Source organism: Sorghum bicolor, chromosome 1 (genome assembly GCF_000003195.3).
Source record: "Sorghum bicolor cultivar BTx623 chromosome 1, Sorghum_bicolor_NCBIv3, whole genome shotgun sequence".
NCBI classification, from domain to species: domain Eukaryota; kingdom Viridiplantae; phylum Streptophyta; class Magnoliopsida; order Poales; family Poaceae; genus Sorghum; species Sorghum bicolor.
The window spans coordinates 10,283,383-10,309,472 of record NC_012870.2 but is presented as its reverse complement, the minus strand read 5'-3'; the positions used below and the strand labels follow the sequence as shown (position 1 = coordinate 10,309,472).

At 45.8% G+C, this 26,090-nt stretch overlaps 3 protein-coding genes across 4 annotated transcripts; 2 read left to right on the top strand and 1 right to left on the bottom strand.

The window, feature by feature from the left end:
• On the top strand, positions 863-6,450 carry LOC8054142 (HIPL1 protein). 2 transcript variants are annotated; one of them, XM_021447118.1, is made up of 7 exons: positions 863-1,114; positions 1,195-1,367; positions 2,219-3,010; positions 3,086-3,302; positions 4,815-4,993; positions 5,341-5,582; positions 5,703-5,841. In XM_021447118.1, exons 1-7 carry the CDS (start codon positions 988-990, stop codon positions 5,719-5,721), a joined length of 1,749 nt encoding a protein of 582 aa, XP_021302793.1. In that variant the 5' UTR covers positions 863-987; the 3' UTR covers positions 5,722-5,841. The 2 variants fall into 2 exon arrangements, with proteins under 2 accessions (XP_021302793.1, XP_002466640.1); XM_002466595.2 differs by having other exon boundaries at positions 865-1,114; positions 5,749-6,450.
• LOC8054141 (beta-glucuronosyltransferase GlcAT14B) lies at positions 8,094-18,758 on the top strand. The gene is made up of 4 exons (XM_002466594.2): positions 8,094-8,858; positions 8,964-9,039; positions 9,149-9,264; positions 17,814-18,758. Exons 1-4 carry the CDS (start codon positions 8,132-8,134, stop codon positions 18,374-18,376), a joined length of 1,482 nt encoding a protein of 493 aa, XP_002466639.2. The 5' UTR covers positions 8,094-8,131; the 3' UTR covers positions 18,377-18,758.
• LOC110436380 lies at positions 23,721-24,884 on the bottom strand. The gene is made up of 2 exons (XM_021463395.1): positions 24,464-24,884; positions 23,721-23,855 (listed from the first exon to the last, which is right to left on the bottom strand). Exons 1-2 carry the CDS (start codon positions 24,688-24,690, stop codon positions 23,816-23,818), a joined length of 267 nt encoding a protein of 88 aa, XP_021319070.1. The 5' UTR covers positions 24,691-24,884; the 3' UTR covers positions 23,721-23,815.

The following is a 26,090-nucleotide window of genomic DNA, read 5'->3' as shown; positions in this document are numbered from 1 at the left end:
TATAAATGCGCGGTGACTTTTGGTGATCCTGAGACTGCAAAGTCAAATAGCACGCACCCTCATTTCTGTTCTCACTTCAGGTGTTCGCTTGCATTCATTCTCTAGAGTCAACGGCTCAACGCAGGAGTACGACAATGAGTTCATAGAGAAGAATATTTACTCCTTTTGTAAAGAATTTAGATGTTGTTTAGAAACACAACTTTGATCTTTTATTTTTATAAACATATTTAGAAAAAATGATATATGTATATTTTTATAAAAGTATTTTTCAAGACAAATCTATTCATAATTTTCATATTTACAAACTCAATAACTTAAAAGTTATTGATGATTTATATTCTCAATATTTGACTCAAACCTTATCTAAAACGACATCTCAAACTTTATTCAAAACGACATCTAAAATCTTATATCGAGAAAGTACACCAATCATATTAAAGAAATAAATCATAATATACTCTATCATTTTGATTTTTTTCATAGTTTTTTTGTTATGTATGATAATAAAATAAAAAATTAAAACGACTTATAATACACGTATATTTTTTTATGGATTCTAAAACCGTTTTAGACCACCAATTACAAACCGACAATAATATTAAACTAAAAAAATTAAATACATAAATGATCGCTGAACTTATTATAAGATACCGTTTAGATCTGAAGTTGTTAAAGAATAGCATTTAGAACTATAAACTATGGAAACGTATTTCTATCTCAAAATCTGTAGGAGTAGACATGAAGTGATTACATGCAGTTAAACCCGTCGCCGTCTCTCCAGCGATCAGCCGTAGACAAATGTCTCCCTTCCACTTGCCGTCCATATTTAAACCCAACTTGGTCAACATTCACATGCCATGCTGCTCATGCTGCCTCTCCCTCGTCTTCCAATAAATCTACCTGCCCCCCCGACGCGGCGGGGTCGGCCATGCCCGTACCGCTAGGAGCTGCAGGCGGCGCACCCGGAGGCCGCAGCAGCAGCCACGGATGAGGAGGCCTCCAATCGCGGCGCGCGTGCGCCGCTCGCTCTTCCTCCTCCTCCTCTGTTGCTGCCTCACCGCCTGGTCGCCGCCGCCGCCGGCCGTCCGCGCACTCCCGCTGTGCACCGACGGGCGTGAGCACCTATCGCTTCCTCCGGGCTCTCTCCCTCTTCTCGCGGGCGTGTTCTGAGTTCCGATTCGCTTGTTTTTGCAGGGGCGCCGGTGCCGCTGAACAGGACGCTGGGCTTCTGCTCCGCTTACGGCGGGGCCAGCAGCAGGAGCAGCTGCTGCGACGCTGCCGCGGACGCCGCGCTGCGGAAGAGGTTCGTCGCCATGAACATCTCCGACGCGGCCTGCGCTGGCGTCGTCAAGTCCGTCCTCTGCGCGGTAATCACTGCCCAATGCCCACGGTTGCCGGTTAGCGTGTCTGAATATCTGTGCTGACTGTTGACTGTGACTCTGGGTTGACTGTTGAAGGATCCCCAGGTTGCACGCGCCGTGCTCGATTATTTGCTGGCATTACTCTTTTTTTTGGGCGAATACTAGGTTGTTTTCCCTTTTTAAAATAGTGCCACTAGCATTGATCCGTCATATAAGTACTCAGTCAAATACTAATGGATCTCGCAGTGCTGGAGAGCTAGTTTGATGTTCATTGAGATACGGGCGCACTATCTACCACTAACATGCCTATGTTAGTACCAAGAATCTTGAGAAGAATATACTAAGAAACATCGATGTGCGTCCTGAAAAGGAAAAAAAACAAAGAGATTCGTGTTGGGTATGTTCAGGTGTGGTGTTTGCTTAGATAGAGGAGTATGTTTATTCTACTTGTTCACTGCAATTTAAAAATAGTTGAGATGAAAGCATATCTTTGTAGTTGAAGATAAGTCTTTGTACTCTTCTGTTTTGAATCTAAAAGCTTGTCATGTAGAAATGAACAAAGTCAAAGCTCTAGCAGACAGAGACAATCCTTGTTTCTTTCTAGGTACCATGACTGTTGGAAAATAGGAAAAAACTCACTGTACAGAGAAAGAAAAAGACTTGTACAAAACCACGCTTATCTTTGGGAATCGAGATGTCAACCCTATGTTCATACTACATGTCAGTTGTCAGAACTAGCGCACTGTGATTTGTTTTTAAAGATTTATATTGCTTTATGTTTTCCATCAGGTGATACTTGGCTGTTCCTTTGTCACTCGTATCTATACTAAATGACATATACCTCGGTTTACATTCAGGAATGCAATCCATTTTCGGCTGAGTTGTTCAACTCAAGCTCAAAGGTTCAGATGGTTCCTCTCCTGTGCAATTATACTTCCTCAGCAAGTTCTGCTCAATCAAAAGATTCTACACAAGACTACTGTAAACTCGTTTGGGAGACTTGCAAAAATGTGACAATAGTGAACTCTCCTTTTGAACCTCCCTTGCAAGGAAGTGCAAGACTGCCTAGTTCATCATCAAAGCTCACAGATGTCTGGCAGTCAGAAGATGACTTCTGCACATCATTTGGGGGCTCATCTGGTGACCAGTCTCTATGTTTTAATGGAAATGCAGTTTTCTTCAACAGCACAGAACCATCACCCACACCTAAAGGGATATGCCTTGAGAGAATAGGCAATGGATCCTATCTGAACATGGCTCCGCATCCTGATGGATCCAACAGAGTTTTCTTGTCTAGCCAAGCTGGAAAGATATGGTTGGCAACCATCCCAGAACAAGGCTCTGGGGGCACTCTACAATATGATGAGGCAAACCCATTTCTTGATATAACTGATGAAGTTCATCATGATTCTCAGTTTGGCCTCATGGGTATAGCATTTCATCCAAAGTTTGGTACCAATGGTCGCTTCTTTGTTTCTTACAATTGTGATAGAACTCAATCGCCTAAATGTGCTGGTAGGTGTTCATGTAATTCTGCTGCTAACTGTGATCCGTCGAACCTTGGTACTGATAATGGTGCTCAGCCATGCCAGTACCAAGTTGTTGTTTCAGAATATTCTGCAAAAATCTCCTCATCTAACGTTTCTATGGTATGCTTTGCTTAACTTCACCTGTAAAAATCTTGATATTCTAGTTACATTTCTCACTGTTATTTTGTTTTGTAGGCAACATCTGCCAATCCATCTGAGGTTAGAAGGATTTTTACAATGGGACTGCCGTACACAGCTCACCATGGAGGGCAAATACTATTTGGACCAACAGATGGATACCTTTACCTTATGATGGGGGATGGTGGAAGCGACGGCGACCCTTTTAATTTCTCGCAGAACAAGAAATCACTTTTGGGGAAAATAATGAGGCTAGACGTTGACAGCACCCAAAGTAAGTTGGCAATGATGGTTTCTTTTAGCAAAAGATGGCCGTCTTTTTTGTTTTCTGGCCAGTTTTTTTGAAACATTCTCACAATTACACCCCTGTTTAGTTTGATTTCAAAATATGGACCCAGGGCTTGGTGCCATTGTCACTGGCGCCAAGCTAACACTACTTGGCGCTAGTGGCAATGGCGCCAAGCCCACAAACCATGTGCACAGCTGCGCACCCTTGGTGCCATTGGTGGTGGCGCCAAGCTTGGCGCTAGTGACAATGACGCCAAGCCCTGAATCTATATTCTGAAATCAAACTACTAAGGGTGTGATTATGAGAATCTTTCGAAAAAAGGGTCAGAAAACGAAAAAAACCGAAAAGACAGGCAATGTTTTCTGTTCTGGCTTGTTGCTAATATTGGTGTTCCGTTGATCTTACCTTTAGTCGTGTGCTTGTAATCTTAAGTATACATCTGCATATTTGTTGTTACTGTCACCAAAAACTTTTACTGACTCAGCATGGCATTTGATTATGACCTATCATTGATGAAATATATTCCTTAACCATACGATTTATACTTCATGGAAAACCATTCCATGGGTTTAGAAGAAAAAAATAAAAAAATAAAACCTACAAGATAGGTGTTTTCAAAAACCCTCCTGCATCTCATTTTTTAACCGTCTAACACCCCCAACTTTTATAAGTTTTCATATCCTCACTAGCAAATTTGATTGCTCAGTATTGCTCGCGATTAGCCTACAGTATGACTCCAGTTACTCCACTATTACTCATACGTTATATAATTCTCATGGACCACGCCAGCATCACAAATTAAGCTCCTCTTTTCCCCGTCTCACACATGGCATTACCATAGCATCATTTTTCAAATTATAATGCCTGAAGTGCAATTCTAGTGATCCACATTAAATTAGAGTGATCGATGTGGTGAAGCGCCTGAAGTCATGCTCGAGGCAAAAATGAGATCCATATCGAACTGTCAATGGTGTCATCAGCGAATAGAAAACTCATTAAAAAAGCAGGCACTGGACTGTAACAGTCTTGGGAGGGGTTGGGAGGGGGGATGAAATCCATCTAGCCTGCATCTTTCTTGGTTGCCATTTTTCCATGTTTTTGAATTAAGAATGTCTCTATATTTGTTTAAAAACAGTGCCCTACTTTAATGTTAAAATGATGCCAACAGAATCTAAATCTGAAACATTAGAATGACAAAAAAAAACTCATAAATTTGATAAGAAGATGTCTGGTGTGTACATGTGATTGTGGATTTTAGTTATACAAATCTAGTTGATGATTCTAGTTTGGTGCCTGGCGCAGCTAATTGTGACATCAGAATGGCCATTTCTTGCTGATTTCATGTTTCCTTCTTTTGAAGTCAAGTGACTATTCTGAGATGTAAATTATTATAGCAGATGAACACTGATGTCTTAGAAGCTTTGTACATGTAGGATGAAGTACAAGATTTAACTTGATTTGGTTGTGCTCAACCTTTATAATATTGTAATTTTTCAGGCCAGAGTCAAACCACAAACCAGAGCTTATGGGGTAACTATTCTATTCCAAAGGACAATCCGTTTGCTGATGATAGTGATTTTCAACCAGAGATATGGGCCTTGGGTTTCAGCAACCCGTGGAGATGCAGTTTTGACTCTGAGAGGCCTTCCTACTTCTACTGTGGAGATGTCGGGAAGGTATCATTCCATTTCTAAGTTTATCAATCAAGCCTCGTGGTTTGACCATGAAGTTTTTTGTACTCTTTATTTTTGAAAAAAAAAAGTAACATATAATGCATACATAAAACTAGTAGCAGTCTCCCTATTCAAATTTAGTATGATAAATGCGTTGCTTTATTTTCATTGTCTTTTATTTTATAGTATGAACTATTATTACATCAATCATCTATAATTCTGAAACCAGAGAGCTAGTATAGGCTTATGAACAATAACATAGTTCCCCAGCTTGAACTCTGCCAGGCGGCAGGCGCTGCGTGTTGCCTGACCTTTCGATTTTGTCATGGACTTTTACCTTACATGAGCAGGATGCATACGAAGAGGTAGATCTAATCACCAAGGGTGGAAACTATGGATGGCGTGTATACGAGGGGCCATACATCTATCATCCACAAAAGTCGCCTGGAGGGAATACTTCACTTGAGTCCATAAACCCAATTTTCCCTGTCATGGGCTACGACCATTCTACTGTCAACAAGGAAATCGGATCGGCATCAATTACAGGCGGATATGTTTACCGAGGCTCAACTGACCCCTGCTTGTACGGAAGGTATGTATGTCTGCAGTTACTGCCTAGCAAACACCTGCATATCTTTGAAGTTACTCCCAGCAGCTACGGATTGTTTTGTTTTCCACGTTATGGAAGGTATATCTGCGTGTTTTTTTCTAGTTTCAGGGGCTTTGACTGATAATCCCATCGGCTGGTTCTCTACCAGGTACCTTTACACCGACCTGTACTCATCGCTGATGTGGACCGGCACGGAGACCCCAGAGGGGAGCGGGAACTACACCTCGGCCGTGAAACCGGTGAGCTGCTCCAAGACCTCGCCGATCGCCTGCGAGTCCACCACTGGGAGCACGGACCCGCTGCTCGGATACATCTTCTCGTTTGGTGAAGATAACAGCAGGGATGTCTTCGTTCTGGCGAGCAAGGGCGTGTACCGAGTCGTCAGGCCCAGCCTCTGCGGCTACACCTGCCCCGCAGAGAAACTGCCGACTGGCAACGGCACGACACCAGGCGGGCCTTCATCTTTCGCTCCCGCGACACGGCTAGCGAGGTCGGTGGCAGTCGCTTTGGCGTTGATTCTATGTGTATTGTTGTTGTAACCTTGAGATCATGAGATGTGCAGCCCTTTCCCCACCGGTGGTATCATAGTTCCCTTTGGCGGTTGCTGTGCAGGCAGCCTTGGCAGGCGATTCAGCTTGTATTGCGTGTAATGTAGTAGCACGATTGGTTTTAGCTGAAGTTTTCTGGGAAAGCACGTCCCCATAGCGTGTTATATCGACTTTGATCTGCTCATAATTTTGGTGGACGCTGGAAGCATTGATCGGTGTCTTAAAGGGGATCGGCGTCTTTTGTAGCGCGAGTGACAAACACTGAACACAGCCTCTGGACAAACAGTAGACATATTCTGTTCGTTGTTTTTGGCACTGGAACGTATTTTATTCAGGAAAGGGTTATTGGAAGGCGCGGAGGAATCAGCTGGCCTGGCTGTTCTTGTCCTGAAAGGGCTATTGGAAGGGTCCTCTCCTCGGTTCTGGCCTCAGGCAACACGTCGCTCTCGTCTCGTCTGGCAGTTGGAGTTGCTTGCTCGTCCTTCCTAGTGATGGAATGGAAGAATGCCGTCGCATCACTCCCATCGTGCGGAGGTGTTGACGCCCAAACGGGAAAACTGGAGCAACATGGCCTTGTTTAACAATTCAACAGCAGCGGGAACAAAAATCCAAAGGATGCAATCTTCTCGCTGTCAACGATCGGTTGCATATTCCAGCTCGCGAGCCTTCTTGTCGTCGGATTTGTATAATGGTTACACGTCACGAGTATTACAATGGGATGGTGCGGTAGGTGTAGGCAACTGCACGCACGCACACGGCACACCGCGCCCGTGACTGCGTCAGGTACGTGTAGGCCTCAGAACCCTGTGGCTGTGGCGGTAGGCAAAGATTCGAGCTTGATTTCGCCTCGCACACGGCACAGGACGCCGCCGCTGGGGCGCTGGGACGCTGGGTGCCTAGGAATGTTCTCTTTTTTGAGAAGCGGCATATCGGGTGATAATTCCGTCAAGGATTATGGAACGCCCGGGCATCCTCTGCTCCTCCTGTCGTGTGCGCCACCACGTTGGTACTCCCATCAGGCCAACTACTCCTCTCTCTCTCTCTCTCTCTCTCCGTGCTGTTGGTACGGCCGGCCACGCTAAGGCAGAATATTAAATGTACATAAAAAAAAATAAACTAATTACATAATTTGGTTGAAATTTGCGAGATGAATTTTTTAAGCCTAGTTACTCCATAATTAGCCTTAAGTGCTACAGTAACCCATATGTGCTAATAACAGATTAATTATACTTAATAGATTTGTCTTGCGGTTTCTATGTAATTTGTTTTTTTATTAGTTTCTAAAAACCTTTTTCGACATCCTTCCGACATATCCGATGTGACATCTAAAAAGTTTTCATCTCCAATACCCTTAGGCCCTGTTTAGTTTCTCACCCAAAATTTTTTCATCCATCCCATCGAATCTTTAGACACATACATGGAACATTAAATGTACATAAAAAAATAAACTAATTACACAGTTTGGTTGAAAATCGTGAGACGAATCTTTTAAGCCTAGTTACTTCATGATTAGCCTTAAGTGCTACAGTAACCCAAATGTGCTAATGATAGATTAGTTATACTTAATAGATTTGTCTTACAGTTTCCTAATGAGCTATGTAATTTGTTTTTTTATTAGTTTCTAAAAATCTCTTTCGACATATCCGACATCTAAAAAATTTTCATCTCCAATCTAAACAGGGCATTAACGTGATGCCCCGCCTGCCGGGGTACGACCGTACGACGCGGCGAGCCCTCAACAGCCAGCATTGCATTGCACCTTGCACGTACGCACGTCGCGCCGTCGCCGGTCCATGAAAGCAGAGATGCTGGTTTAATTAATTACGCGGCCGGCCGGCAGCTCAATCCTCGATCCATATCGTGTCGTCGTCGTCGGCGTCGCGCTGTAATGTCCTACTGGCCTATGGTGATGGATAAAATAACCTGCCTGATTGTGAAATTCAAATTTGTCGCCACGACACACGACACGGGTCCGATGCCGCCATGCTAGCAGTAGCACGACGAACCCATAAAGAGCACGGCCCCGCCTTGCCGGCTTCTCCGGTCCCAGCTCCCGCTCCCGCCTTGCTCCAGCCTCCAACCCCGCTCACCATGGAGGCCGCCGCCCCGTGCCCGCGCGCCCACCCCGTGGACCTCCGCTGGCTGCTCTCCGTGGCCGCCGGCGGCCTCTTCGCGCTGCTGCTCCTGCTGGCCACCTCCCCGTCGTTCCAGCTCCCCTCCTCCTCCGCCGCCACCTCCCGCCTCTTCCTCACCCCCGCGTCCCGCTCCTCCTCGGCGCGCCCCGCGCTGCCCCCGCTCTTCGTCGAGCCCGCGCTCTCCCGCCCGCCGCCCCCGCCCGCCGCGTCCCTCCCGCGCTTCGCCTACGTCATCTCCGGGTCCGCCGGGGACGCCGGGATGATGCGGCGCTGCCTGCTGGCGCTGTACCACCCGAGGAACCGCTACGTGCTCCACCTGGACGCGCAGGCGCCCGACGCCGACCGCGCCGACCTCGCCGCTTTCGTCGCCGCGCACCCGGTGCTCGCCGCGGCGGGGAACGTGAAGGTGGTCGAGAAGGCCAACCTCGTCACCTACAGGGGACCCACCATGGTGACCACCACGCTGCACGCCGCCGCGCTGCTCCTGTGGGGCGACGGCAGGGGACGCGGCGGCGCCGACTGGGACTGGTTCATCAACCTCTCCGCCTCCGACTACCCGCTCGTCACGCAGGATGGTAAAGGATTGCATTGGTTTCCGCGCCCTTCTCTTGCTCCTCCGATCGCGCGCGCCATGATCAGTGATCGGGTTGCTGAACCTGTGACGCTTCTGCCTGCTGCAGATTTGATGCATGTGTTCTCCAAGCTGCCGCGCGATCTCAACTTCATCGATCACACGAGTAACATCTCCTGGAAAGCGTACGTGTGCTCGGCTCTCGCTTGCATGGATTGCAGCTCCTGTTCTACTGCATCCTCATTCGATTTTTGTTCTTGGCAACTGAGAATATTCACATGATGATATCGTCAGGTTTGCGAGGGCGATGCCGGTGATCGTAGACCCGGCGTTGTACATGAAGACAAAGGGCGACCTGGTCTGGATGCCGGAGAGGCGGAGCTTGCCGACGGCATTCAAGCTATTCACTGGTGCGTGCACTGCTCTCTCTCCCAGTCTCCACCCGTGATTGTTAACCTGACATTGACAGAATAATCTAGTATGGAGGGAACTCATTCAGGCAAGCACGCAACTACATACCCGTGGCAGTGCCTATCTGTGTCTTTATCTCTAGATAGAATAGTGTAGATTGGTCTACACGAGAACTAATCACACCAGCTACAGCTAGGTTGTTCTGTGTTGTCGTCATGGAACTGAATTGTCTGAATCATGAAGCGATTACCACTGCTTAGTTGGTTGTTGAGTAGCAGGTGGTTGCAACCCTAGCGTGCTTTGAATGCTGCGCGTTTCGCTCTCGGTGGCAAATAGTGGCAACTCGCTGCTAGAGTCTGTTCCTTCTGGTCTTCTGGACAAGAGCTAGCCTGTACCCTTTGGGTGGAGTTTGGGACTGGCACTACAGGATTCTGGTATTTTGCCGAGAGCTCGAGCGCTCGGCAAAGGGCCACTACCTCTCGGCAAAGCCTTTGCCGAGAGCCCGCTCGGCAAAGACCGCTCGGCATAGTCTTAATCGGCAAAGGCAGTCTTTGCCGAGGGCCACGTGGCGGGCTCTCGGCAAAGGCTTTGCCGAGAGCCAGGTCAGCACTCGGCAAATGCTGACGGCCGTCGCAAGGGAGGCGTTAGGTGACGGCTCTTTGCCGAGCGCCACCACGGCCGGCTCTCGGCAAAGATTGTTTATTTTTTTTAAAAAAAAAATTCTTTGCCGAGAGCCTTGCTGGCTGGCTCTCGGCAAAGATTATTTATTTGTTTATTTGGAAAAAATCGTTGCCGAGAGCCTTACAAGCTGGCGCTCGGCAAAGAATATTTATTTATTTTTTTGAATATTTCTTTGCCGAGTGTCTGGTGGCTGGCTCTCGGCAAAGCTAGGAACCACAGCCATGCAGTGCCCAGCTTTGCCGAGTGCCAGCACTGGGCAAAGCTGAGATTTTTTGCTGTTTTTCAGTTTTTGCTGTTTTTTCACTCAATTCACAATAGACAACATACATAACATATGTAATAGAACCTGCATAACATATATAGTCACAAATCGACATATGCATCCATCAATGGTCACAAATCCACATACGTATTCATCCTGTCACAAATCCGCATACACAAAGTGATCAAATCCGCCTAACATATCCATCAAGAGCATAACATGTCCATATCACTGGTCCGGCTGCGACCCGGCGTCCCCGTGTCCCTGGGAAGAGCCCTCACCTGGCCACCCCTGCTGCGGCCAACCTGCTGGGTGCTGAGGCGCGCCACCTGACCACGGCGACCACCCGTGTGTCTGAGGCGGAGGAGCGCGAGCTGACCACGGACCCCACCCGTACGTCTGAGGCCGAGGAGCGCCAGGCCACGTCTGTTGTGGAGTCTGCTGGACCTGACACCCATGGCCTGGAGAAGCGCCGTCTTGAGGAGTCGGGTTCGATCCGTGCGACTGTGCCTTCACAAAGTAGAAGCGATGTCATTAGTACCTGCATGATGTCCGCAGAAGACTGTCACACCCTGGCATTTAAAATAAGACCAGAGTCGTCATATGTGTGCCCAGGAAGTCCACACATACAACAAAAGACTAGAAATATCAGAAACAATGTTATATATAGCGGAAAACATATTTATAATAATACTTACAAACATCAGAGTACGCGGAAATAGTAGCTAGAACTTCTTAGGCTCCATTCTTCTCAGGGACGGTTGACTGGGGGCTCCGTACGCCAAGCACTTCTGATAAGCTTCTAGAAAACTCCATAGCATCTTTATCCTTCTTCTGAGCAGTACTTTACTACACACTGGGGTGTGCGGGAAATAGCAAGGGTGAGTTCATGTCGAACTCAACAAGTACAGGCGGAAAGTATATGACATGCAAGGCTTAATCAATGGAAGAGCTGACACTGTTTAACTGCAGGTGAGCTTTTAAGTTGGTACACTTTTATTACAATTCTTTTATTAAACAACCTATTACTAGTGGTGAGTAGAATATCCCAACCCTTAATGAGATGGAAGTAGATTAACCATTTTATTAATCATCATCATCATTATTATTACTGAGGTAGCAACCTCAGATAGTAACTCGGGGTAGCAACCCCATTAAGGTCATGGGATAGCAATCCCAATTAAGAACACAGGATAGCAATCCTGCCAACACGGAATAGCCATTCCGCCAAAGCACGAGGTAGCAACCTCAACCAAGTTTCGCCTCCAAGTTCCATGTGATTCCAATTTGCTCATCAAGTGAGGGTCTGGGCCGCTCGTGACCGTGAGCACGGCTGATATATCAGTTTTACACTCTGCAGAGGTGTGCACGTTCACTCCAAGTCGTGATTCCCATTTGCCCGGGGTCGCGACTCCCCAAAACACTTCCAAGGTGAGCAGGCAGGGTCTCACTACGAGACTTTTCACAGGGTCCAACTAATAGGATGCCACTCGCAAGTTTTCGCCGGGGCGCTCGACAGTCGATACCCATAGCCATGGCGTACCGAGCAGCCGCTAACTTAATATTCATTACCCAAGTTACTTCCTCACGCCTACCCGGAGAGTAACACCCTACTAGTGGAGGTCCTGCTAATTAGTCAAGCCAGAGCCCATATAGCTTGGAGCTGCACTGTAAGTCCCAGGGGGCCGCTCCCTGACTAAGTCCTTACGGAGAGCAGAGACGGGTACGCCCGGCAAACCGGACCACCAACAGTACCCGCTCCCCCTGTCCTCAACCAAACCACGATGCTCGCAAGCACCGCAACATCTCCATCACCGAAGTGACCATTGTTCATCATTTAATCATTTATCATCATTGAAGAATTTATTAAGCAAGATCATTATTTTTATTATTATATAGATTAGATGAGTAGAGCAACTAAGCATATCTACTGTTCACTATACTACCCATGTATAAACCCAGGTATACAAGGAATATAGTAGAAGACTAGTCATGTCCTTAGGGTTTGCAGTATTAAGACACATGCAATGGAAAGTAAATGTATTTAAAGTTCATAGGTACAATATGATCAAAGGGTGTCTGCACTTGCCTTAATTCCCAGTGTATATCTGCTCAAAATTCTTTAGCTTCTTTCCTTCTGTTTCGACTGTCGGGCCTCAGCTCCTGGTCTTCACTGTTGACGAACCACACTTCTTCTACGCGTAGCAACCAAGCAACACACATAGACAAACAAACAACAATCACGACTAAGAACAAGCATCAATCAAAAGTAAAGCTCTGAAAAGTAGAGCGCACTAAACGACAAGGCTTGAGGCTACGATCGTGACAACACAAGAACGATTGAGAACGGAGCTATCGTTAATCGAACACGACTTTTGAGGTTCGTAGTGTAACGGAGAAGACGACTATACGCTGGTCGTATTTTATTTAATAAATAACTATATAACACTAAAGCCAATAAAGCATTTATAGTTTTTGAAATATAGCATATATGAAAGCAACTAATCAAGTGATTATATATCAAGTTTAAACTAATCAAGTTATAATTAATAAAGAAACATTAAGGTTGATATTAATAACGTGGGCATTTATTTATTTACAAAAAGATCAAAATTATAAACTTTATTTACTTTTAAATCAAAAAAACTCTAGATAAATATTACTAAATTATTTATTTGCTTCATGTCTAACTAACCAAATTATAATTAAGAAGTATTTGAGTTCACATTTGATTATAAATACCAAAGTGTAAATCTAATGTGTTTTAAAATTAAGTAAATAGGAATGCATTCCAAACATTAATCGGATTAATTATACTCATGAACATGAGACAATAAATATAGCACCGCTAATATGTATACTACATCGACATAGTCACAATGCAACGAGGACCGAATTACAACCCTAGATTGTTCCTAATTTAAAAGCTATTTAATAAATATTAATCAAATTATATTTAAATCAATAAATTCAGAAATAAGTTACATGATAAATATTTATACTACTACGTAAAGCGCGGCGATATGAAACTAACGCGACAAGAACGGGCGCAAACGGAATTAAAACGCGGATTCTATGGCCAAAACTATGTCAGTGGCAAAACTGTGGATTATCAGAACTATTTTTCGTAATTTAAATAATTAAAACAGAATTAAAAAGTGATTTGGATTAAATCTGCAAAAACCGACGGCTGCAGGGGCTATTCTGCAAAAACCAGGGGTATATTTCTATTTACTTTAAACTGAGCAGGACTGCGGGTTAATTTTAAATAAACCCGAGGGCTTGTTTGCAAAAGGGTAAGGGGGCGCGCGGGGCCGTGGCCAGCCTGGCCACGTGGCAGCGGGCGGTTGGCGGGTCCACGGTGGACCGGGTGCGGCGCGGGGTGCACCGGTCCACGGTGGACCGGGCCGAGCGGGGCGCGCACAGGGGCAGCGGGGGCGGGCGGCCGGCCGCGGCGGTGCGCCATGGCCGCGGCTCGGAGCTTCGCCGGGACGGCAAGCCGGGGCATGGGGAGGCAAGCCGAGGGCGGTGGCGGGTTGCGGGCGGTACGGCGGAGCCGATGCGCGCGCGGGCCGCACGGATAGAGGGCCGAAGCGCGCGGAGCTCGCGGTGGCGCGGCTCGCCGGCGACGCGGAACTCCGGCGAGCGCGGGCGCGGGGAAAGAGAGGGAGAAAGAGCGCGCCGAGGGTATCTCCATGCTCGTGGCGACCTAGCGAACTCGGGGAGGCACTCACCTTGGCGAAAGAACGACGGCACGGAGGTGTTTCGCGGCGGCCGAAGGGATCTCGGCGAGACCGAGCTCGAGCAGGGACTATGTGATGCGGTTTGAGGCGGCTAGGGTTCCTAGGGAGGCGTGCGGCGGCTGCAGGGCGCCCTTAAATAGGTGAAGGCGATCCTCGGTTTGCGCGCGCGCAGAAATCGTGGCGGCGGCGCCGTCCGCGTCCGAGTCAGGCGGGAGGTTAGGGGTGACCTCCCCCTGACAGGTGGGGCCCGGATGTCAGCGACTCGGAGCGGGCTGGCAGGCGGGGCCCACGTGGCAGTGGCACGGGCGCTAGGCGAGCTGGCGCAGCTGCTGCTGGGCTGCTGCACGGCTGGGCCGAGGCCCAAGGGGCGCGTGCGCGTGGGCTCGAAGAGCAGCCAGGCCGGGGCTGGGCCACAAGCACAAGTAGGCCAAAAACGAGGAGGGAAAAATGAGGAAGAAAATAACTTCTCTTTTTGCCAAAATAGAAATTCTAAACTAATTTGCCAACCAATTTCCAAACTATTTTCAAACCATATTTCAAAATAAATTTGATTCAACATTTAGGGATTATTTTGGAATTTTTTTTAGACTATTTTGAAATCTAAATATATTTCAGTTTAAACACATTTCTAAATTGTTTTCCAACTCGAATTTGAATTAGTTTTCAAATAGGACTTTTGGAGTTTTATTTTTTCGAAAACCGAAAGGACCTAAACCTGGCTCGCTAGAAATTTTGAAAATTCATTTTTCTGAGACAAGCCAAACAAAACTAGGGCACAAAACACACATCAAATAAAACACCCTCCACTTAATTTAATAAAAGTTTTAAAACTCCACATTTTTTCTCATTTTATAAAAACAATAATTAATAAATTCTTGGAATATTTTAGAAAAAATTTAAATCCTTATTTAATTTAGTATTTTCTAATAACAATCCAAAATTAAATTTTTTTTGGAGTGTTACAAAGACAAAGCAATATGCACTCGTATATACTCACTGGAGACTGTACTACAGTGCCTGGAAGAGGGAGTGGAGCGAACAGCGAGGCAGGCAGCGGAGGCGTGACTACACCAGGGATCTGAAGGGAGGTGAAGTACTTGGCGAAGTCTTGCATCTGACGCTGCTGGTGTTGTTGAAACGCCTTGAACTGGCGCGCCAGCTCCTGCCGATGGGCCTCGTTCTGGCGCGCTATCTCCTGCCGATGGGCCTCCTCCGCGGACTCCTGCCTGGCCCGCAACTCGGCCAACTGGGACTGCAATAACACACCCGTGATGTTTGAACAATGCACTAGGTATATATGTAAAGTATATGAACGACGCATAAAACTATAGTTACCTGGAAAGACGGCTGCCGAGCTCGTATGGGGACGTCGGAGGAGGTCGTGCTGCTCGCCTGTCGCACCTGGCGGAGCGTGGCCACAGTGGTCGGGTCGATGGCGCTGTGGGCCATATAGTACCGCCCGTGCTGCTTCCCTCCTCCAGCCCTCATCAGAATCTCTGTGTCGAGGGGCTCAGTGGCGGGATCGAAGTCGTCCCCGTGGCGCGCGCGAGCATGTGAGGTGTACTCGGCCATCTTCTCGTAGGCGTTCGGGTTGGTGTACGCCTCGGCCTCGTCCGCGGGGCTGTAGACGTTGTTTGGATCGTCCGCTCGGCCCTTGTGTGCAAGGGCGTACCCCACGTACTCGTTGATGACTATGCCACCATGCGACTGAGACTGCGAGAAAAACACAAGGATGATTACACGTAATGAGAATGAATACATTAATGAATGAACAAATGAAATGAACAGAAGCGTACCCATGTGTCCATGTACCCTGGGAGGGAGCGGCTCCCTTGGTGGTGGGCCGGTCCTGGCATCTGCAGGCGGTACGCCCGTCTGGCTCTCCGCTCGGCGTACGCCTCCGGCCTTCTCCACCAGTCTACAATGGCCTCCCAACAGTCAAGATGGCCCTTGCACCATTCAGCAGGAAACTGCATTTGACACGTCATAAGATGAATCAAAAAAAATGTAGCGTACTTATTTTTTCATGGATGGAATCAGAAGTAATGTTTCATACTTACCTGTATGTACTGCTCCCTGGTGAGATCGGTGTCGGGATCCAGGATCATCTCCCTAGCCTGGCTCTTGCCCACCGACCGGCCAAGGACGTCGGCGTTGTAGGTGACGACACAATGGATGCGCGACTCGTGGTACATGTCCTTGACCCGGTCTTTGCAGGTCTCCTCCTGCGCATACGCAACCCTGTCCGCGGGGGCGCCGTCCTCTATCACGTACCACTCCTGCATACATACATCATGCATCATTTCAATATTTCGAGAATAAATGCATAATATTGAGCAACGTTGTGCGATGGTGACTCACCCAGAACTCGTCCTTGATGACCTGTGCGATGGGAACATCGTTCTCGTCCAACGCGCTGTAGAAGTGGTCGCACGTGAAGGCTGGCTCACGTCTCCCTTTGTGGGTGACGAAACCAGGGTAGTGCTTCTTAATGAGGAGGCCCTGGATAGAACTAGGGTGGCGGAATTTGCCCGCACTCACAATCTGAAACCTGCACGATTCATTAAGAAAAATTGTTAGTGTAAAGTTTGATTTTCAACATATCATATGAATAAGTTGTGAAAACATGAACGTTTCACTTGTGATCACATGTGGAGATGTCTGGATTTTAGACATTCGACGCTGCAACTTGCTCCAAATCTTCTCAAATTTTAACCATAGCTTCCACATGCGATAACACGACGCCCCGTCAAGTTTCACGATTTTCGAACTTCCTTTGGATTTTATATAATTTTAATACACTTCTCGTGCATGTAACTCGATGTGTTACCTCAGCGAGTTGGTCGAGATTTCCTGTGAGGTCCTACATACAGACTCAGAATATACATAATACCATGAATATCATTTTTTGAAACACTGCGTTGTGATATTTCATGTACGTGTAGTTCAAATTTGAATTATCCGAAAAACACAAAGAAATATAGCAAAAAAAACTCAAACTTCTCCCAAACTTTAAAATAGGGTTTGAAACAGTGTCAACAAGCCTCACAAAAAAACTCAGATCGAAAAACAAAAAAAAAATAAAAAGCTTTGCCGAGAGCTAGAAAGGACACTCGGCAAAGAAGGATTTGCCGAGGGCCCTTCATCCGGCGCTCGGCAAAGAACCATCCTTTGCCGAGAGCCTAACATCTGGCCCTCGGCAAAGGGGACGCCAGCTGCTGCCGTTAGCCGTCCAGAGACTTTGCCGAGCACTCTCCTTTGCCGAGCGCACTACTCTCGGCAAAGGAGGCCTCTGCCGACAGCCAGCTTTTGGCTCTCGGCAAAGAGTCCTTTGCCGAGCGTCGTCCCTGGCCCTCGGCAAAGGTCCGTCTTTGCCGAGCGCCTTTTCCACGGCTCTAGGCAAAGAGTTCGGCTCTCGGCAAAGTAGGATTTTCCTGTAGTGTGGGTAACAACCTGCCTTGTAGGATTACTCACCATGAAATGGTGAAAAAGTTTTGCGCACATAACTGTTTTCTTATGTTGCAGTATAGACTATAATGAATTTTTACTTTTTTTTTTTGGGCATGATTCTCCGACTACCCAGTTCCTGATAAATGGAGGGCACGTTTTCTTTGCTTCTTTACTATTTTGTCAACGTGTCCCATCTTTGATCTCGCGCTCGTCAACTTCCTTTCATCCACAGAATAGAAAAAACATTCAGGAAGATTTTAAAAAAGAACATCAGAATAGCAGGGCGGCCACTACTTATCCACGACCAACACGACAAAATTATAAAAAAGAGTTCGAAAAATATAAAAGATACAAGAATGAAGTGCGTGCTAACCACCGGAAACAATCAATCATCTTTTTTTTTTCATTGCAGGTTCGGCGTGGATGGTGCTGTCCCGTCCGTTCGTGGAGTACCTGATCTGGGGGTGGGACAACCTCCCGCGCACGCTGCTCATGTACTACGCCAACTTCATCTCCTCCCCGGAGGGCTACTTCCACACGGTGGCGTGCAACGCCGACAAGTTCCGCAACACGACGGTGAACAGCGACCTGCACTTCATCTCCTGGGACAACCCGCCGATGCAGCACCCGCACTACCTCACCGTCGCCGACTGGGACCGCATGGTCGCCAGCGACGCGCCCTTCGCGCGCAAGTTCCTCAGGGACGACCCCGTGCTGGACCGCATCGACGCCGAGATCCTCGGGGGCCGGGGGCCCGGCATGGTCGCGCCGGGAGGCTGGTGTCAGGCAGCAGCAGCTGCCGGCGCCGGCGGGGAGAACAGTAACGGGACCGACGACGACCCGTGCGCGGCGGTGGGGAACGCCGCGTTCCTAAGGCCCGGACCGGGTGCTGAGCGGCTGCAGAGGCTCGTCACGTCGCTGCTGTCGGAGGAGAACTTCCGGCCCAGGCAGTGCGTAGTAGAAGACGAGAAGTGAGCTGGGCTGGGCCGAGCGGGGACGAGCTGCTACTGCCGGTTGCCCACGTTCTGGCAGTGGCAGGCATTTCAGCAGTTTTTTTTTTTGAAGTTAGGCGCTTCAGCATTAGTATATTGCCTGGCGCAATGGCATACTCCATATCAGAAGCTCATGTACAGTGCTGGAGCTGTGATACTCTCAAGGCAGCGGCATGTAGGTGATACCGTACCTAAAAGATGCATGGTGGTAGGTACATGATGCTATGTGCCGAGGTCCTCGGCGGTATACACCCGATACATGCATGCATGTGCAGTACAGGACTACAGGGTATGTACGAGTACGGGACGAAAATTACCCCCCGGATATTCATATATCTATATATACTATACGCCGTTTCTCCTTTGATGATCTTTCACAAACGTAGGGCCCTGCTCTCTTCCGACCATATTGATGTGCTCTAGCACATTGTACCGTCAGAGTAGCACGCAATGCCTTGGGCTTTGTTTAGTTTACAAAATATTTTACAAAATTTCTCATATTCTTCGTCACATCGAATCTTACGGCATATGCATCAAACATTAAATATAAATAAAATAAATAACTAATTATACAGTTTATCTGTAATTTGCGAGACGAATTTTTTAAGTCTATTTAATATATGATCGGACAATATTTGTCAAATACAAACAAAAATATTATTAGAAACTAAATGAGGCCTTGGTTTCCCCTCGAGAGCGAGAGAAAATTCCTGATACGTGCGGAACAGAACCATGTGCCTGGTTTAGTTCATCCTGAAAACCAAAAAGTTTTCAAGATTTCTCGTCATATCGAATCTTGTGTCACATACATAAAACATTAAATATAGACGAAAACAAAAACTAATTACACAGTTACCTGTAAATCACAAGACGAATCTTTTGATCCTAGTTAGTCTATAATTAAATAATATTTATCACAAACAAACGAAAGTGCTACGGTACCGAAAACTTTTTACTTTTCGGAACTGAACAAGGCCCTGGCTGACCTGAGGCGGCCGGCAAGGATACCTTGAGCAGCAGAGCAACGGCCAATGCCAATCTCTCGGCAGGACCAGGACACAGACACAGGAAAGGACGGCGACCATCGGCAATTTGACACGTCCGCGGGCGGACAGGTTCCTGCGCGTGGTTCGGCGTCGTCGGCGACCTGTTTCGTCCGGTCCTATGCCACGCGTTGCCACTATGCACTGCACGGACAAGGCGCACATCTCACGAGTCCGCCATGTGGTGTTCCTTCCTTGTATCCGTGCATATACATGCTTGCGTTGCACTTGAACTTAGCGTGGCCCAGTTTAAAGTTTTACGATGATATGAAACCAAGCCTGCTCGTGGCCCAAAGTTAGCTGGACTGCTGGATAGTCATTAAACGGGAATCTTTTTTATTTCTCCTAGAGTCCCAGCGGCACTGGCACATAACTAGGTCTACTAGTGGTTTTTGCAGAAGAAATTTTATTTCATTATCTATATTAGTTTTACACTTGATCAATCTTTTATTAAAGCTTCAACCATCGCCTGCCGAGCCTATTTGGATCCCAGAGCTAAAAATTAGCTCATCTTGTGAAAATGAGTTAAACGTGAGCTAATTATGGGCTAATGGATTGTAACCACCATTAGCCCTTATTAGCTCTCATTATCCCAAAATTGGTTTTCTAATTGGTATCCAAAAACATAGGTTTTTATTAGCTCCTTGATCCAAACACCCCTCTGAAAAACTTAAACCACAAAGGAAATACACAAAGTACTAAGCCTTCTAGAAAACAACCACCCTTTTGTGTCAGTGTGGTAGGGGGAGGGGCTCATTTTGAGAATCCTAGTGTATCTGTATTTGCATTAGGACCCAACACAAACACGCAGCAAAAAGGGACAGATATGATGAATAGATTTAAGGTAAAGTTCCAAGCTTTACTCATCATGAAATCTTAGAGTCTTACAACAATCAAGATCAAAAAGGTGAATGAGGAGAGATGAAAACAAAGGCCTTGTTTAGTTCGCAAAATTTTTTAGTTTTGGCTACTGTAGCACTTTTATTTGTATTTGATAATTATTGTCTAATCATGGATTAACTAGGCTCAAAAGATTCATCTCATAAATTATAGATAAACTATGCAATTAGTTTTTATTTTTATCTATATTTAATGCTCTATGCATACGTCCAAAAATTCGATGTGATGCAGAATCTTAAAATTTTTTGGAAACTAAACTAGGCCAGAGTCAAAGAGAAAGGTATAATATAGGGTTTGTTTTCACCGGCCATGAGGTAATTAGAGAAATAATTTTGGCTAGATTGTTAGAACGATATATAATCTTGTTATAATACGGGGAAAGACCATTGCTAATATTGTTACCTAGTGCCAATAGGTGATATCTAACCTTGCATTGGCATTAAGATTGAGTGACTAGTGAAAAACAAGTGAAAACCATTGAAAATGTTTTGAAATTGCTTTATTATAGTGCTAAAGGTGCTAGGTGTCCTATGTTACACCCATTGGAGCTAGCCATTTGGGAAAGGTTTGAGAAAAGAAACAAGGTCGAGGCTTTACACCCTCACTGGAGCTCTCTGATGGGCATCGAAGCAAATCTGAGCTTAGATGTTGAAGGTAAGGTCCGCTTGATCGCCTGTCTTAATAGTATAGCTATCTATCCTATCAATCTTGCCATTGTTACTTATCTAATCACCTCATGCCGGTGAAAGACAAGACCCTATTCATATACCCTGCTTTTCACATTGTCTTCTACTTAATTGTTCCTTTGATTCTATCTCTTCATCTTGTTGAGTTTTTGCATCACATGGTTCGTGCCATCTCTGCCATGCATGGCCTTTATTTATCTCAAGTGTTGCTTGTGGATCAACTACACTTAATCTTTCATCTCTCATGAAATCATTATTCCAAAAATGTTACCATCTGTTATAGAACCAAAACTTGACTTTCACAAGGTGCTCTTTCCCAAAACCGAAGTGGCAGACAAACTTCTAGAATTAATTTTTTTGTTTCTTGTTTCATATATACTAATTGCAATCATTTTAGTTCGCTAGTCTTACAATTTCTCAACTCAAAGATCCATTGGTTAGGGTTTAGTTTGATGCTTTTGACCCTTTAATTTGTATGCCACCTATTTTCTAAAGGATAATTTTTCAAGTCCGTCTTTTTGTTTCAACTCAAACATTTGTTTTTAGTTATTTTTTTAAAAAAATTATGAAATATTGGCATTATTCATGGTGGTCAAGAACTAAGAATATGTCATTGAAAGTTAATTTTTATTACCTTGTTTGACTCATGAAGATTCATTTGTGCCACTATTTCAATATAAAGGTACAAAACATACACTTTGAAATGAAAAGGTACTCTAATCTTATTGTCCTAAATAATTTTAAGTTTGACTAAATATATATAATAAATACTGAAAATATGATACCGAATAAGTATCATTAGATTAATTATGAAACATATTTTTATAATATACCTATCAAGAGTAAATAAGTATTAATATATTTTGTTATAAAATCAAACTTGTAAAAGTTTGACTCAATTCAAACCTAGAAATGCATCTTTTTTTTGACATAATTGTAGTTGTAAATATCTAATATTGAAGAGCAGGGTGATTCTTACGTCTATCTTAATCAATATCTAATCCAGAGTCATGATCTATGCTCATACGAGTTAGAGACACATGTTTGTGCTTTTAATGACGACACGAAGTTTGATTCCGATATATATTGGAATAGATGAAACGATCATGTTGCATAAATCTCCAAACCACAAGTCATTTAGATGACCACGCAACAAGCTAAGATGTAAGTTCACAACGGGTGAGCATATTTGCTAGCAACGAGCCCAAGGCGTCAGATTTGCCTAGCAGAGCTCCCGAAAATGTAGGGCCGGCACTGCAAGGGACATGGCTAAATACCTAATTCCTAATTTCCCATGCATGCAGCTGAAAGCCTGAAACTGAACCCGTAATAGTTTTCTCCTTGTAGCAAATCAGGTAGCAGCAGGCTTGTTTATTTGTCACTGCGGCTAGGGCGCAGGCCATCGTCGATGAGTGCAGCGACGATTCGCAGCGGCCTCGACTCTCGTCTCTCGATCAGTAGTCCTCTCTACCCCCACTCATCAGCATCCATATGACCATATCCTTTTACTTGGGATAGAGACCGCGCGCGATCAGCACGGAATCCTCGAAATGCGTGACTAGGTACGTAGCAGCAGAGGCAGCAAAAGATAAAGCAAAACTAGCTGTCTGTTTAGATGCAAAATTTTTTTGGATTTTGACACTGTAGCACTTTCGTTTTTATTTGACAAACATTATTCAATCATAAAGCAACTAGGCTTAAAAGATTCGTCTCGTGATTTACAGTTAAACGGTGCAATTAGTTATCTTTTTTATCTATATTTAGTGTTCCATGCATGTGCCGTAAGATTCGATGTGATAGGGAATCTTGTAAAGTTTTGGATTTTTGGGTGTATCTGAAAGGTCTAAAAGACATGAGATGCTGCCTGCGCTGTGTGCGAAAGTGGCGAAAGCAAGGTAACGCCAATGCCGATGCCGTCGAACAAAAGAGGCCGACGCCGAAGCCGGAGCCAGTGGGCATGACCACTATGCCCAAGAACCAAGGCGACCGGCCGGCGCTTTGGATCGACAACAAGAACACCTCTGCCGGAAACGTTTCTGCTGGCTCCGTAGCTGCCCAATGATCAGCTGCCTAATACAGATCTGGATATGGACCATTGGTGACTCTGACTACTGACTTGTACATATGCATGCGTGAGGTGATGTGGTCATGTCATGTGGATGGGATTTGTTTCATCTTTCAGCCCTTTCAAAGCTACTACACACTCAGTCGTTTAAAGTGATGATCATCGGGAACAAGGAAAGCCAAACTGCATGCTAAATAAAATTAAATATATATGTGCCAAGAATTGATACTCTTTTGTTCATCAATATTCGAGCATTGTGTGAGCTTTACTCGTACTCTATGTGAGTGCTTGGAGTTGGACTAGTGCTCCTTTTAACACCGTTAAACACCCTAGCTTCTCCCAAAGAAGAAAAGAAAAAGAGAGAAGAACATCAAAAACCTCATCAAGAGATATCATCAGAAGATCCAGATCGACCACTTTGGCCAAAGTGAAGACTGAAGACCAGCGCCGTACCATCCTGTACGCGTATGGCTTTGCGATGATCTCGGTCTCCCAGCTCCTTTTTTACCCTCTAATACATGCATACATATATAAGTGTGTCTTCACTCGGGTCGTCGTCGTCGAAACGTCGACCATCATGAGCACCACCACCATGGCTGCTGCTAGCTAGCAGCTCATCAGCGCATCAGCTAGCAAGATAGTGACCTATGGGACCTTCCATTCTCCATTCCATAAGCATCAATGTGCTTGCTTCTGTATAGCTAGTACGGCGCTGCATCGTCGCCACCCTACACTCTCTTCGACGGTGCTTCTCCCCATCTGGCTCTCCTGAAAATAAAGCAAGTGAATAATGGTTAGGACAGGGCAAAAGAATTGGCACCGGTGAATCGATCGAGCGAGGTCAGTGTTCAATGGGGCCCACATGCATGCATACGTGATTGCCAAGATATATATATACACTGCATGATCGATCTGTGGTATTACTTGTTGTGCAATCATTTGTTGTTTTTTTTTTGTCATATGCTATCTACTCCTTGTTGCATGCATGTGACTATGTGAGTATCTATCCATCACTACTTGCCCTATATGTTTGCCTGGTCTCGACGAGCGCAAACATCGAGGCGTATCTCTCTATGCTTATAAGCTCTTTTTTTAAAGATCATAAGCTCTTCTTTTCAGAGGGTACTACTTGCCCTATGTTTGTCACGCCATTTCTTTGGTCCCCACGTACACTAGCGAAATGGCGTTTTCTGGTGATAAACTGCCAGAGCAGTTCATCTTGCAAACACAAACCTTTGGAATGTATATTTGCAGTACTAAATGTAATTAGAAGCATGCATTTAAGTGCAAATGCAACAATATGTTCTAGTCCAGTAGTACAGTATACGCAAGAAACTGCTTATATTAAACGAGATCTCTATCAGTTCGATCAGTACCTGTTATGAATAGGATCAGGTCCGTTGGGCACCTTCCTCTTGCTGTCCGCCGCGGCCGCCGCCGGTGGCGTCCTAACTACACCAGCAGTAGCCGGCGTTGTTGCGACAACAGGGCTAGCAGGAGGAGCAGCGCCGCCGCCGCCAACGGTCCCTGCGGCAGGCCTGGTGCCGTTCGCCATTGCCGCCGACAAGAGCGCCACACAGATGAGCAAGGCCAGCTTGCCCATTGTTAGCTGTTGCTGCTTCTGTTTTGAGTTGATCACTGATCAGTGATCACACACTACCTAAATGTATAATAAGCTAACTACCTAGTCCCTTGCAAAGCTCTCTCTCCCTCTCTCTCTCTTGCAAATTGCAAGTGTTGTGATCACCTGCAACTGCTATCTCTGATCTCTCCGTAGCTCCCGATGATGCTGCAGAGATGGCGGCGGCCGGTGTTAAAGGGAGATCTATGCAAAGGCTGATCGATGCAGAGAGAATATACGATACGAAAGGGGTATGTATGGTTCTTGGGAGCAAGCAAGCAAGCGGCAGAGGCGAGTGACTGACTGACAGGCCGTAGTGCTGAAGGAAGAGTGTGTGTTGAAAGAGTGTGAGTATGATCCTATTTCCTATATCTATCTGCAACTACTAACTCCCTCATGACGATGTTATATATATATATATATATGTACATTCTGCTGCTAGCTTTGGAGTTCGATCCAATGATGCCGATTGATGCTATGTGGTGGAGGCGAGGGCACATTGCTGTCTGTCCAGTGGCTTTGGCTTCTGGCTGCTTTGTTGGTTCGCTCAAAAAGTACAAATCAGGAACACCAGGGTCTAGTCATGATCAGCCCATGAAACATTGAAACACAGGCGCGCAGACAGCAGATAGCAGAGTGTGACACAGGGAAGTTCCAAAAGAGCAGTAGTACTACTGCATCGCCAGCAGGCAGCAAGGGCAAAGCGATCGATCCAGGAGTGGTATTCATCTTGTCTGCAGGGGGCCTACGCTGCCTGAGCAAACTGATGATTAGCATGCCAAGTTTGCACTAAAATAGCCGTGGCTGGTACAAGCAGGCATGATGGCTGCGTATATGCGTACGTTCCTGCGGCATGGCATCAATGATTTCGCTGCATATGACGCTTCTCTGTTGGTGCCAACGAGGTAGCCTGACGCAGACTGAGAAGCAGCAGTTGGTGACAAGACCAACACCGTTCGTCTGGTTGTTGTCCCTGCCAGTGATCGCAATTGGACGGGTGTGTGTGTGTGTGAGACCTCCACTATCCTCACCTAGTAGGAAACACCATTTGTCCCTTTTTGTGTAGTCCTGATCTTCTTGATATAAGTATAAAGCAGCTGTAGTATGCCACAGCCCACATTCAGCCTGATCTCGGCTGCCTTTTTCAATTTTCATAATGTGGTTTCTGACAAATTAAAAGATCAAGTTAATTAAGTTTCCATTGCAGGTTATATATATATATATATATATATATATATATATATATATATATATATATATATATTCAAGATCACACCTCATGTTGATTTGGTTCAGCTAGTCCCCTGATCAAGTTAATGGGCGACGTGAACACACAATCGCTTAAAGATCAGTACAATGAGGAGATGGATCGGAAGTGCACA